This window comes from Etheostoma cragini, chromosome 15 (assembly GCF_013103735.1).
Source record: "Etheostoma cragini isolate CJK2018 chromosome 15, CSU_Ecrag_1.0, whole genome shotgun sequence".
Taxonomy (NCBI): domain Eukaryota; kingdom Metazoa; phylum Chordata; class Actinopteri; order Perciformes; family Percidae; genus Etheostoma; species Etheostoma cragini.
In genome coordinates, this window is record NC_048421.1 from 12,202,561 (window position 1) to 12,216,433 (window position 13,873).

General features: G+C 39.0%; 1 protein-coding gene across 1 annotated transcript in view; it reads left to right on the forward strand.

The window, feature by feature from the left end:
* Positions 1 to 5,335: 5,335 nt before the first annotated feature.
* Positions 5,336 to 13,873, forward strand: part of LOC117958161 (hemicentin-1-like) — an 18,339-nt gene continuing 9,801 nt past the window's right edge. Inside the window, exons 1-10 of the mRNA XM_034894432.1 lie at positions 5,336 to 5,584; positions 7,054 to 7,329; positions 7,402 to 7,728; positions 8,276 to 8,509; positions 9,087 to 9,314; positions 9,417 to 9,680; positions 11,439 to 11,696; positions 11,795 to 11,959; positions 13,102 to 13,320; positions 13,508 to 13,750. Coding sequence (XP_034750323.1) covers positions 5,527 to 5,584; positions 7,054 to 7,329; positions 7,402 to 7,728; positions 8,276 to 8,509; positions 9,087 to 9,314; positions 9,417 to 9,680; positions 11,439 to 11,696; positions 11,795 to 11,959; positions 13,102 to 13,320; positions 13,508 to 13,750 — 2,272 coding nt within the window. The 5' untranslated portion in view covers positions 5,336 to 5,526. The remainder of the gene's footprint in view (positions 5,585 to 7,053; positions 7,330 to 7,401; positions 7,729 to 8,275; positions 8,510 to 9,086; positions 9,315 to 9,416; positions 9,681 to 11,438; positions 11,697 to 11,794; positions 11,960 to 13,101; positions 13,321 to 13,507; positions 13,751 to 13,873) is intronic.

Genomic DNA, 13,873 nt, shown 5'->3' on the forward strand with positions numbered 1-13,873 from the left:
ATATCTACTCAATGCACGCTCAAACCACACGATGTATTGTCTTTGTTAATAGACAAAGGTGAATGTGAGGGTGAAATAGAGGAACAGGTTCCCAGTTTGTTTATAACAAGTAAGTTGATACAGGGCAATCAGGAACTGAGGACAGAGGAGACATAGATTTTAAAGAGGAAGGGCATCCACTACATTTGTTTGTCAGTAAGGAAGACAGGAAGTCCTGATAAGAAATGAGTTCTGGAAGAGAGCCTTTTTATTCTGTCTCAATCTTTGGCATGGATCCACCAGTCACACATATTTTACTATGTTCCTGTCTTTTATGGACATATTACAATTGTCTAAAGTAAAATGGATATTTCCTCTTTGTTATCTGGTTCCTGCATACATTACACTTACCCTTTTCATTTTATTTATTGTGTAATCACGTGTCACACTTTTTCAAGTTAATAGACCGACCAAAATAACTTTTTGAGGACACGTCTAAATATCCACCTAGGTGCCGCTAACGTTTGTTCAGCTTGTTTCTTATAGATTCAGACGTCCGATGACTAAAATCCTTCATCCGATTAAAGTGTAGTTTCATCTAAAAAGTGTGTTGTAAAAATGTGGCAACAAACTGGATAAAAAGAAGATTTATAACCGCTTCTGGCAGACAATCACAACGCGGACACATGCACAAAAAGGGTATGAGGTCATTGGTAGGCGAATAACTGACACAGACCCTGTCATTTGATTAAAATGACACTTCACTGGGTTTGCACAGCCCTCCAATGGCCACAAAAATTCTCCTGTAGCCCAAAAAGCTTCCCCCCCCCCCCCCTTGTAAATGCTTCAGCTCTGAGCAGGCGAACTACAGACCTCCACTGGCCGGACCAGTTACTTCTGGTTCACCGCTGCTTTAATGAGTAGGCTATTTCATAATTTAATCATGCTGCTTCTCTAGACTTTCCAAAAGTTACTGGACCAGATAGATCACATTCTGATAGTGAAAGAAGTCATTTCATGGGGTTTTGACAATGAAAAATGTAAAGACATCTTGTTCACCATGTAAATGGCGAAAACTCTTTTAGGCTTAGAGGGCATCACGTGATGTGCCGGGACTTGTAACCAAGCGGGTAAGCATGCATCCACGAAGTGTAGCTCCAATGGCGTCGTTTTCTATCTATGTTTGTAACTCACTGTTTGGTCACTATATTCAATTTGCTTCAAAGCCCAACATACTTCCTGCGGGCCTGGTCGGAATATTATTGGAAACATTTGGGATGATGTAAGTACAAAACTCGACAAAATATATAACTTGGGTCTAGCCAAATACCATAACAGTTACATATATCTTTAATAGATTGGCACAAGATTTTGGATAAATATTCAATTCTAGCATTACTATCACTGTTTGTTCTCTAGCCAAAAGTGTGACGATAAGAAGAAGAGGACTCAAATGCAAGACTCAATTTGCAAACGGATTTATTGATGGAGGGAGAGAGGAAATGGGGAAGCAGACGCCCATGACAGGCAGGTGATTGAGGGTCTGATTCAGGTGTGCGTGTGAGGAAGAAAAAAAAAAGCAGGGAACAGAACGAGGCAGATTGACAGCAAACTCAGAAAAATAGAAAACAAAACAAATACTCACGGCCAGCCGGACCCCAACCACAACAACAAGTGTCATACAACTGGATAAATGATGTATATCGCTGCCAGCATGAAGACAATTGGGTAAAATGAAGGTTAAGATGTGTGCTGTAATAATACAGACATTACAATGCAGAGATGAAGTGATGACGTGTAGGCTTGCATCTGGACTATTGCAAACTCTGTGAAACCTTCCAAGAGAGTTTGCATGAGAGCAGATATATTGTAAACATTTACAGTACCCTTCCAATAAGCACACATGCATTCCAGAAATCCTTTGCTGACCTTTGCACACTTTAGAGATCAAGGGAAGAATGCAACCCTGGGTAGGGGAATTAATGTTACTCAATGTTGTGGTATGCAGATTGTTAACTCTCTTTGTGCAGTGGGAAGCCTGCATAGAAATCAACAAAAGTGTGTTCAAACTAAATTTAACTAAGTTTGAATATGAAGACAGACTACTTTAATAGTGTGAAAGTGTACTGGATCTGGAATACAAGTTTCCGTTTTACTCTGAAATTCCTTTGAACTTCTGACAAATTTGGGAGGTGTGTTATCTTTGGTGAATGAGTAAGAGATTCTTTTTGGAAAGTACAAAGCATGTGCTGTTTTTATCAAGCCGTTTTCCCAGCAGGAAAGATAAATTACGCGGTGGGGAGCGCAGCAGCATGTAGGAAGTGTTGAAATAAGTTTTAGGAAATCCTGTCCCTGGAGTAAGTTCGACCACTCTGCCGCCTGACATCCATTCTCTTGCGCAAGATAAATAAAATGGCGGCAAAATGCCAGCACAGACACAAAGAATCTGCAGAGACAGAGGGAACTTTGTTGGACTCATGCATTTTCCACGATCACATTACAGTGCGCTTTGCTTCACTGAGTAAATGGACAACACTTATATTGTTGCATAGTGAATGTCGCTCATGCATGTTCTCTTTTATCACAATTCTACTGGTTTAACATTACAAAACATGTATGATATTTACATGTAGTCAGGTGACAGGAAAAAGTTAAAACCGGTAATGTTGCCTCCTGGATTCCTTTAGATCCTTCATGTAGTTCCTACTTTTATATCTTGATGGCTCATTTCCACCTCCCACACACACACACACACACACACACACACACACACACACACACACACACACACTTTGTCACACCATTAACTCTTCTGTGAATCACTTGTGAAAATATCTGAACACAGTCCAAATGCAAATGAGCAGGAAACAGAGGTGTCAAGTAACGAAGCACAAATATTTTGTCAACTTTCTTAAGTAGAGATTTTGGGTATCTTCTTTACTGGAGTATTTATTTTACAGCAGACTTTTGACATCTACGCCTTACATTTTCACGCAATGATCTGTACTTTCTACTTCTTACATTTTAAAAATAGCCTCGTTACTCCTCTTTCAGATTGGCTTGTTTTCATTCCGACTGGTCATTGTTAACAAAAAAACACAAAACCAGAAACCTATCCAGATAAACGGCGCCATCTGGATAGAGTGAATCTGCTGGCCTCACAGATTCCTGCAGCTAAGAATGTACAGTACTTTATATTCCAATAAAGGCTATTGATGACATGCCTCTAAAGTTTGACTTTTTACAGCATTACAACACTTATGGGCAACTAGTCATCATATCTTCTGCTCCATGAAACACGTTCATGCTCAGTAGTACACATATATGGTTCTTGAATGTGATTGCATCCTACTAAAACACGTTCATTTTCTATGGGGATAAATGCGGCTGAAAAAGGTGTATCCCAAATTTTTCAAGTTAACAGTTCATTATAACATTATAGTCCTTATGGCCTTTAGAAAAAAGTTTTGGGGGGAGGTGGGGTAGTGCACTATAGGCCCCTGTGACATTATCCCCCCCCCCCCCCCCCCCCCCTATTTCTTTTACTTTTATACTTTAAGTAGTTTTGAAAACAGTACTTTTACACTTTTACTAGAGTAAAAAGCTTGAATTGATACGTCAACTTCTACAAAAGTCTTTTTAAACCCCAGTATCTATACTTCTAGCTGAGTATTGAGTGTGAGTACTTTTGACACTTCTGGAAGGAAACGCTTTAGAAGTGGCTAACGAAGCTCTTTGAAATCACTCGCTGGTAACAGGAAAGTAAAGCGCATCGTGATTACTTGATAACATCTGAAGAGTTCAACACACATTTGAACATTTCAGTTCTGTTTGACAGCACTCTTTAGCTGGCGTTGTTGCTGGGAAACAACAACCCCTTGTCAAAGATTAAATCTTACTATTGGCATGTGTCCAACAACAATTTATTGAAATTTTAAAACCCAGTTTATGAGTCTAATTTGAATGTGTACATAAACATCCTAAAGGGAGAGTGAAGAACAGTGCATTCCCTGCCTGTGTTTACTTTTTGTGGATACGGAGTGCTTCAAAAACATCACCGGAATCTTAATGCTTGTTTTCTTAACTGAAGCCCTCTGTTTGCTTTTCATGGCCTCCCCTGTTGAATATCTTCTTCTATCAGGCATTCTTCTCCCATCCGAGAAACTGCTCAAACAACCTTTGACCCCAACTGGATTAAAGACGTCTTACTGTGGGCAGCTGTTTATTATCAGCATTCTCTCTTTCGCGTTTCCAACTACTAACACATTTCACTGGTTCCTATCTATCATTTCCGCGGGTCGCAGCGGCTCAGGGGGGTTGCAAATACACAACATGTTTTATGGCTTCCTTCCTAAAATTTTCTCAGCCATCTAGATTTGTTTTTAACTGCTAAAGATTTGTCTCCCTCAACTACTTCTGAAAATCTGAAACAACTGAAAACCGGATGTGACTGCATGCTGTAGTGTGGAAAATTCACAAATTACATTTGCATATTTGCAAAAGATGCCATATTGACAAGAAAATTGTTCTTTGGAAAATAAAACAATTGTATTTCATTACAAAGCCTTGTTATTGATACTGATAATGGATATAGTAAGAACACACACATATATACTATACACACATATATAAATCATAATTATATCAAAAATGATCCAGAAGTCATAAAAAAGGTCAGATTCTGGTCTAAGAACATTCTAAAACTTTATGAACTCATGTAAATCAAGTAAGTATAGTTTTATTGAGCAGAGTACATTAATTACTTTTATTTAAATTGTTTCATTTGTTCTGTTTCCATATATTTCCAGATATTAATACACATATGTTATGTATAGCCTATGTATATTTCAGAACCTTTCTAGTAAGATATGTTTGAGGTCCAATTTTCTACATGCTTTTTGCATTATTTGTTTCTTTGTTTATATTTGTGATATCTGTAAACACATTAGTAGTAAACAAAGTAGACTGTTAAATTAGAATCAGTTGAAAACCATTACAAATACTTCAATATGCAAATTTAGCTCAAAGTTATATAATCATTAAACACATTTTTATTTTAAACCTACTGTTTGTTATTATTGTGTACAGAGAGAGTGTAAAGTATAGAATTGCTTATTTATTGAAAGGTCTTACACACATAGTGTCAACCATGTCTTTTGTTTAAACATGCAAACACAATTCTATGCAAATGAGGTATAAAAAAACAAACATTTCCCAGCAGAACTACCAGGCTTTGTAACATCTCCTGACTCATGAATAACAGAAAAACCCCCACACTCAAATCATCAGCGGCTGTCCAGAGAGAGAGAGAGAGAGAGAGAGAGAGACAGAGAGAGAGAGAGAGAAAGAGAGAGAGAGAGAGAGAGAGAGAGAGAGCCTGTCTTCAGTACCAGTGTGTTGGCTGCATTTATCTCTCTCCTTCTCCTCTGAATGCACTTCTTTGGTTTTCTTGGGCTCCGAACAGTGCAGCCCCAGAAGAGAAGCCGAGCAGAGCTGGAATAAGCGACAGACGGGTCATTGTTCAAATCCAATGAGTAAACCAATCCAATGAGTGAAAGTACATCATTTGTTCGACTCTTCGTGGGGATCCTGCTCAGTGCGACAGGTAGGCGCTCAAATCAAATTATGCTCTGTAGGCTTTATAATGGAGGCTATAATCTATATGTTGTTTAATGCCACTTTTACAGAGAGCATGTTTTAATGATAAACCACGAACTCCATATGGAGGACATGTGACGGACATAAGAAAACTCTATGAGCTTCTAATTAATCAACCATCATTAACATTAAAATAGCGGCAGGTATATTGTGACATGCCCTTAGGTGCAGAACTTTGTTTTGACCAGAAGGGAGCGGTATATGAGTAGAAAGGGACCGCCAGCTTAATGACCACCTAGAGTAAACGTAAGGAAATCACGTGTTTAAATCTAAGACCCTCTCAATAAATATAACAAGAAGATTGACAGTCCAGCAGGTGTCAGGGTAAGACAAAAGGTGTCTTAATGAGATAGATGGTTAAAATGATCATCAACCCTATTTAATTCCCTTTTTTGTGTAATTATGTCACCATATGTCAGCAGTAGCCAGATAACAAAAGTCACATCAATAGATATTGACAAATATACATATACATATACATATATACAGTATATAATCAGATAGCCTTTTTATACTTTTGTTAAACAAAGTGAATACTTTTTGTGACTAATTTGGGAAGTAGCCATGGCAGGACATCCTGAGGTCCTGCTTATCTTCGCTGGGGTTTTACACGTACTTTGCTAATAAGAAAGGTGAAAGTAATTTTTCATACTGCCCTAGGCTACTAGATGTTTCTTATAAATAGGAAATATAGCATGGAATGTGATGATAGACAGACCCTAGACAGAAAAAAACTTTAAAGATGCAAGAGAGTATTAAAGAGATGAAGAGTCACTCCAGTTAACTTTTGACTAAATCGTAATTTTTCAACCTTTTTCATACCAGGACTGCAGAGGTTAATTAAAAATTGTAGTTTCAGGTCAGTGAGTCTCTATTTTTGTGAATGAAAAACACTGTGTGGCTCTCATTAGTCTCCCCTTGTCTTACAATGAATAGATTCATTTACAGTACAGTACTATGAAACCTGAGACCCAACATAACAGTGTTGGCATGGGGTTTGTTCAGAGAAACAATCTTTCAAATCAATTATATCAAAGAATCAAGGTCACAGAGGGAGGTGTGTGCCTCTTTTTAGCTATCCAGTCTAAATAACACAATGCCCGTCTCCAGCCTGCGTCAGGAAACTAAAACACATCTTGTAACCTGTCTGATTAGACAGGTCGGGACATCTTTCATTTGATGACAAAGTAAAGGAGAAGACAGGGTCAGGTAGCCCCACACTCCAGAAACCTATATTGTTATACCTAAAAGTATTGTTTCCACAGCTTCCATGAGTCTTGATATACAGTGGGCATGAACTCAAAACCCAAGTTAGATCCCTAAATGATGATACATAAAAGGCAAAAGTTGCATTGAAATGTTTCTCATGTGGCAATTATGCAAATGTGACACATGGCATATGCTCCCATGCTGTAGGTGTACATGCCTCCTGTCCCATTGAGTTGAGTCCCCCCAGTGTTGTGGTGAGATATGGACACTCAGTGTCAGTCAACTGCAGCACATCGGAGAGCCGGTTTGAAGGAATAGGCTGGGAGGCTAGACAAGGAGGCATAGGTCTAAAGAAGGCCACCTATCTGGTCTGGACTGTGGAGAACCTAACAGACTGGACCGTTTCTCCCTCATGTTACATCAACCCATTACAAAATAGCCAATTCCAACAGTGCGTTAAGAAACCAGGAGTTGTTCTTTACAGTAAGTATCGCTTATTTTGCACAGAATCAGCATGACTCTATGACTGTGTGATAACCTTTACCTTTGCTCCAGCCTTCCCAGACACCATCAGTATCTACCCCGGCGATGCACAAGGTCATGTGATGACTGAAGGGGAGAAATATAACTTTATGTGTGACATTAACAATATAGCACCTGTTCAAAATCTCACTGTGAGGTGGTACAAAGGAGGTGAGATGGTCTATGCAGACACTTTCGACAATCCCAAAAAGGAACCAGTGAATCAGTCTTCCGTCTTCAGCTTTACACCGTCCAGACAAGACAACGGCGTCACGTTCAGATGCGAGGCACATTTGGACCTGTGGCCAAAAGGTCCACAACTTAATGCATCTTCACAAGAGTGTACTATTACAGTTTTCTGTAAGTATATCATTTGTACTCACCAATCTGAAATGTTCTTCCAAACGTCACAGTTGTAATAGTCTGTTATGTTGGTGTTTAGATTTTAATTTCTCTATACTATTTTCACTGGAGCAGCAACGATCTTTCGAAAAAGCGTTAATTCATTCAACAGAAAACGTATCAGTCAATCAACTAAACATGTAAGTCATTTTTTAATACGAAATGTCAAACATTTGAAAGTTTGAGGTATTAAATTGTGATGATTTGCTGTTTTTTCTTCTATGTTTTTTCTTCGACATTCAATGATGTCACCTTGAGCTCCAGAAAATTGTGACATGCATTTTTCGTTAGTTGCAGCTCTAAATTTTACTACATTATAATGAGTTCTACAAATGTTTCAGGTACTGCAGCTGTACATTATGTTGGCATAACAAGACCATACATGTGTAAAAGAAGAAGGCACCAATATTTCAGTCTGTTCTCGTGCCTCATTTGTGTCTCAGCTGCTTTACAACTGTTAAATAACAGTAAAATATGAATGGTTGCTGTGTTTGCTTCTGTTTAGTTGGACCAGATGTACAATGTTCTTCTTTACCTGACAAACTGGAGTTACTGGAAGGAGAAACATTGGAGAGGGGATGCCCTGTGACAGGACGCCCCACCCCGGGTGTCACATGGCTGAAAGATGGACAGCCCACAAACCAGACCGTCCCTCTGAGCAGAAAGGATACAGGCCAGTACACTGTTGAAGCTGAAGGCAGTGGCTTTGTCAAAAAGAAACTCTGGGTTCTTGTATTGTGTAAGTGTCACATATATTTTACAACGAAATTTTCACTTTTGTTACATCGTCAGGATTTCTTCTCTGATGTCTGTTCTGCAAATTGCTTCATGTACAAATAAAGCTTCAGTCTAGCTTCTGAGGATGTGCAGTATGCCCAAAGTGTTTATAATAATAACAATATTATATTTTTGGGATTATTATTACTTATCCATTATAAATGTATACTGTAATTTTATATACTACCCTTCTGAAAAAGGGTAACTAATCATTTGTTACCCTTTCAAAAACAGTAACTACCCTTTTTTGTCTACCTTATTGTAAAGTGTTACCATCATTTTATTTGAATTGATTAAGTTTTGTATGTCAAATCTTAAAGTAACAGCTGTTTGATAAATCTAGAAAATTAAACAAATTACAATAGTTGCCTCTAAAATGCACTGGAGTAGAAATTCAAAGTAACATGATTTAGAAATTTTCAAATCAAGTATAAATATCTCAATATTAATTTGTACTGAAGTACAATACTTGAATTATTCTACTTTGTTACAATCCACCACTGACTCGTTGATGAATTGTTAAGTGTTTCTGCTTTCAGATGGACCCGAGGTAATCTGTCCAAACAATTACATTGCTCTGGAGGGAGCTCCTCACAACCTCACTTGCATTGTTGAGGGCTATCCTGAACCTAAGACCATATGGCATAAAGATGGAGAGGAGGTGGTACTTCCAGAGTACCTAACAAGAAGTGATTCAGGGCAGTACTTGATCACAGCTACAAGCGATCTGTCGAGTGTCAACCTCACAGTCGAGATTAATGTTGAATGTAAGTTAATCTTAAATATCTACTATTAGCATGGGTCATGAGTCAAGATGTCATCTGCTTTTTCCCATACTTACATTTTTTTGATTTTGTCTCTGTCTCTAGACCCACCATCCCAGATAGTTGAGCTTGAAGACTCTGAAGTTGACGTTGGTTCCACTGTGTGGCTGAAATGCTCCTCCGTGGGCAACCCAAGACCAAAATATTTCTGGAATTATTACCGGACTGCCAATGTGATAGAGGAAAATGAAGATGGAGTGTCCCGTCTACACATCCACAATGCTACTGTATACAACATGGGCTCCTACACATGTCATGCCTGGAATGACAGAGGAAATGTATCTAAAACAGCCAGAGTTACAGTAAAAGGTAGGGTCAACAAACGTAGCTACCAGTTTAAAGAAATCAGTAGGATAATGCAATCATTTAAAGAACACGTCTATCATCTGTGGCCTGCCCATTACATTATTACATCCAATCAGAAAGATACAGTGCTGCGGTTTATGTGTAATATAGTATGTATGAGGTTAGTACTCACTTCTGATACTCACTTGTATTACTTTTATGATAAAATGAATGCTGTTAAATAGGCAAATATTAGTTTTTTTTTTAGCCATGACCAAATGTCAAAGGAAAATGGGAAATCTACTCTCCTGCAAGCACTCTACGTGTAATGGCCAAAGTCATGGCACAAAGCCTTGAGTAACACTGTTAAATGCTGCATGGACTCACCAGAACACTGGACTGTCCCCATGCTCAGAACACAGCACTAACTCTTGCCTTCAGGGATGTATTTTGGCATGCCCTTGTGAAATCTCCAATTTCCACCAAACTTTAATTTTACACTTAATACATTACGGACATCTCTACAGTTTGCACAGAGCACCAGGAATTTTGGAAATCAAGACATGCAGCTCTTTAATCCTCCGATTCCCATTATAATCCCATATTACTTCTCAATTGCAAGAATGATTGCTGCTCAAGGAGGAACAACAGGAACCAAATCAAAATGCTACAATCAAATATTCTCTAACCATCTCTGCTGCACGCCATTAGTGCCATGGATAACGTCTATAACGTCTGCAGCCAACTGGCTCAACAAGATGGTTACATTAATAGACACAGTGGGTGTGAGGGCTTGCAGTGTCTGTGCCCAGTGTTGGGGGAGGGCTGTTTCCCCAGTCAGTTTTCTCTCCGGGTGATGTAGAGGCAGAGCAGGGAGCTGCAGTGCATGCAACCATAGCCTAGCTTAGCTTTCATCATAAAAGTCAACAAGTAGCTAAGGAGAAACCTCAGAGGCGCTAAATTAGTGTAACAGAAGAAGGTCGATACATTGGCTAGACTTAATTCCAATGGATGATTTAAATTATCTTCGTATCCTTTCAGTCCTTTTGACTTTAGAGCTGCTGTCGCTTTCTAACTGGACAGAAACGAGTAAGTTGAGAGCGAAGTTGTAGGTCTCATGTTGTCTTTTGTGTCGATTGAAATGGCTTGTTTAGGCTAATAATAGACGTATAAGGAACAAAACGCGGGATTGTCTGGTCTATTTCTGTAGCGTGCTGAGTGACGAGGAGCTAATTTAAAGCAACACTGAAGTTTAAAAAAAAGTTAAGAGACTGAATAACGCTTTGAATGGGAACAAATGATATTTGTGTTTGTGTGACAATCTGAGTACAAGTGGAAAAGAAACTTTGGTGATTGAATGTGTGTCTCATTATTAGTAACGTTAGGCAAATGCCTTTTTGTGTATCGTATGTATGTAATTGAATGTTTTAAGCATCCGTTAACATCCTGCATAAAGTCTATTATAGTTGTCTGTTAAAATAGTATATTGCTTAACAAGGATTACTGTTATAGTTGAAAATGGGCTGTGTGAATTGTGACGCATTTAACTGGGCTATTGATATTTGGTCAAGTCCAGCACAAAGAATGTTGGGCAGCAAGTGGAAAGGGAGGGGTATATCCTTCCTGAGCCTTTTCCTGTTGCCTCCAGAGACATAGCCTAAGGTTCTAAAGACTTGTCCATACCATTTCAAATGGAAAAGTTTTGTTAATATAACATATTTGTGTAGACTTGGAGTCTTGGACTTTGAATAACATACCTTGCCCCCACTTTACATTCCACAGGTGCCAGTCAAGAATGCCCCGTTGAAATAACTCCAGACAGGATGGTGATACAATACCAAAGCAGAGGCCAGAAGGCGACATGCAAGGCAACATCTGCTAACTCCAGACATGTCAAAGAAATATACTGGAAGGGATTCCAAAATAAGAGCACAAGTTGGTCTGTTGACACCTATAACGACTGGGACTCGAGGCCTGTTTGTACCGCAACGTTTAACGCAATAGGAACATGCCATAAACATTTAAACTTCACTCTCTACAGTATGTATTTCTAACTTTTGTACTTTCACTGTCATCAACTCTAAACTTGTTTCTCAAATTTTGGAACTATCCTGAATATTTTGTATTGATATCTACAGAAACACCAGACAGTGTCTCCGTTCGACCTGTGGATAACTTGAACTCAGTGGTGGTGGAGGAGAGAGAGTTTCAGCTGCAGTGTGACATTACCAACGTTGCTCCTGCAGGAAACCTCATTGTGCTGTGGTACAGAGGGAATGAAACCTTCGAACCTCTGACCAAAGGTGGGTAGTCTTTCTTAACACATGTTCCCCTCCTTTTCTGCAAGGCCAAATCAATTTTATTTATAGTATCAATTCATAACAAGAGTTTTCTCAAGACACTTTACAGATAGAGGTCTAGACTTTAGACCATACTACAGAATTTACAAGGACCCAACAGTTCTAGTAGTTTCCTCAAGAGCAAGCAACAGTGCGACAGTGGCAAGGTAAAACTTCCTTTTAGGAAGAAACCTCGGACAGACCCAGGCTCTTGGTAGGTGGTTTCTGACGACGGGTTGGGGTTAAAATGAAGAGTGGCGATAACAGTCACAAAAAATAGTAGTTTGTAGTAGTTCTTTGGAGTAGGCATAGTATGGCTCATAGTATGTAGTATGGCATAGCAGGGTACTGTGCAGCATTACAAGGCACAGCAGGACGTAGCTGGGCACCGCACATTGTGGCATTATGTAACATGGCATCGCAGAACGTGTAGCGGGACCATGGCGACAGCTGGAAACATGATAGGGCCCCAAGTACATATATCAGTGCAAGCGTAGCTCAAAGCAATACAGCAGCATCAACTGACATGTGCCAACATTAAATAATCATTCATTCAGCATTCATTCGTTATTCAGCATTCATTAGTAGGAACAATTATGCACAGCTTTAAAGCGCATGCAGTGAGATGATAAACTGTAGGTTAAGAGGAAGTGCAAACATTTGAAGTTAACATATTTATTTGTTAGTTATCCTTATGTTGCAACGCTTAATTTCCTTTTTAATCAGATACTGCTCATTAAACAAGCAGCGTGATTACTAGACAATGGTTTTTCTGTGTAAAAGTCCTGTGTACTGTGAGGGACGTTTGTTGCAGTGATAATGGTTTTGTCACAGGCATGATGCAACAGCCAAAAGATTGACCGTACTGAGTTCTCGCCAGCGTACAGTATCTCTTATTTGTTTCAATGTGTTTGCCTCATTTGAAGATACTCTAAAAATCATCAAATCAGTTTTTGTAAATTATTAAAGGACAAGAAACGCTTTGTGTGATGTAAACAGGTTTTATTATTTAGTCCACCAGTGTTTAATTGTAAAAGGAAACCTTAGGCAGTATGAATTAAAGATTATCTCCAATTGTCTTTTTCCTACTTATATTTTCCCCTCAGGCTCAATGCAAGTGACTGGCTGCCTGTCTGAGAAGGACACAAACTGTGACATCAGTGTTGTCCGATCCCCGCTGAACGTGTCGTCTACCATCAGCCTCACTCTGGACAGAAACTACAACGGAGCGGAGTTCAGATGTGACGCTCAGTTAGATCTTGGACCTACGGGACCACGGCCCCCTCCAAACATGATGTCCAGTCCTCTTAACATCAGCATCTACTGTGAGGTTACACTAACATTTGTTGCTAAGTTATCATTAAAACAACACTATGAAAAATTGATGGACATTTTATGGCAATCATATACTCATTTAGATTTTTAATACAATAATATTGTGGTTTTCCTTACAGTAAGAAACTGTTAATGTACATATACTTACTGTTTTATTGGCCTTTTATTTCTCAACAGATAAGCCCAGCATCAATACCACAAAGCTTCCAAAGACGATCCCAGTGTTCAGAGGTTATCCCGAAGAGCTTGTTTGTGAAGCTGATGGCCACCCGCCTCCGAAAATCCAGTGGCTGTACAGCTCCGACTTAGTGCCCCATGTGTCTGGAAACACACTCACTGTGTATGAAGCAGGTGTCTACAATTGCAGCGCCACCAATGAAGTGGATTCCATCTCTCATGAGGTCAAAGTGATTTTAAAAGGTAACAACACTGTTAATGTTATCGCCAATTTTTAGGAGAAAATATGTATGTCGTTCTGTAAAGTGTAGTAAATAAAATCAAATCTTTTGCAAGTGGAATTAATCCGGCCAGTAAATATATATT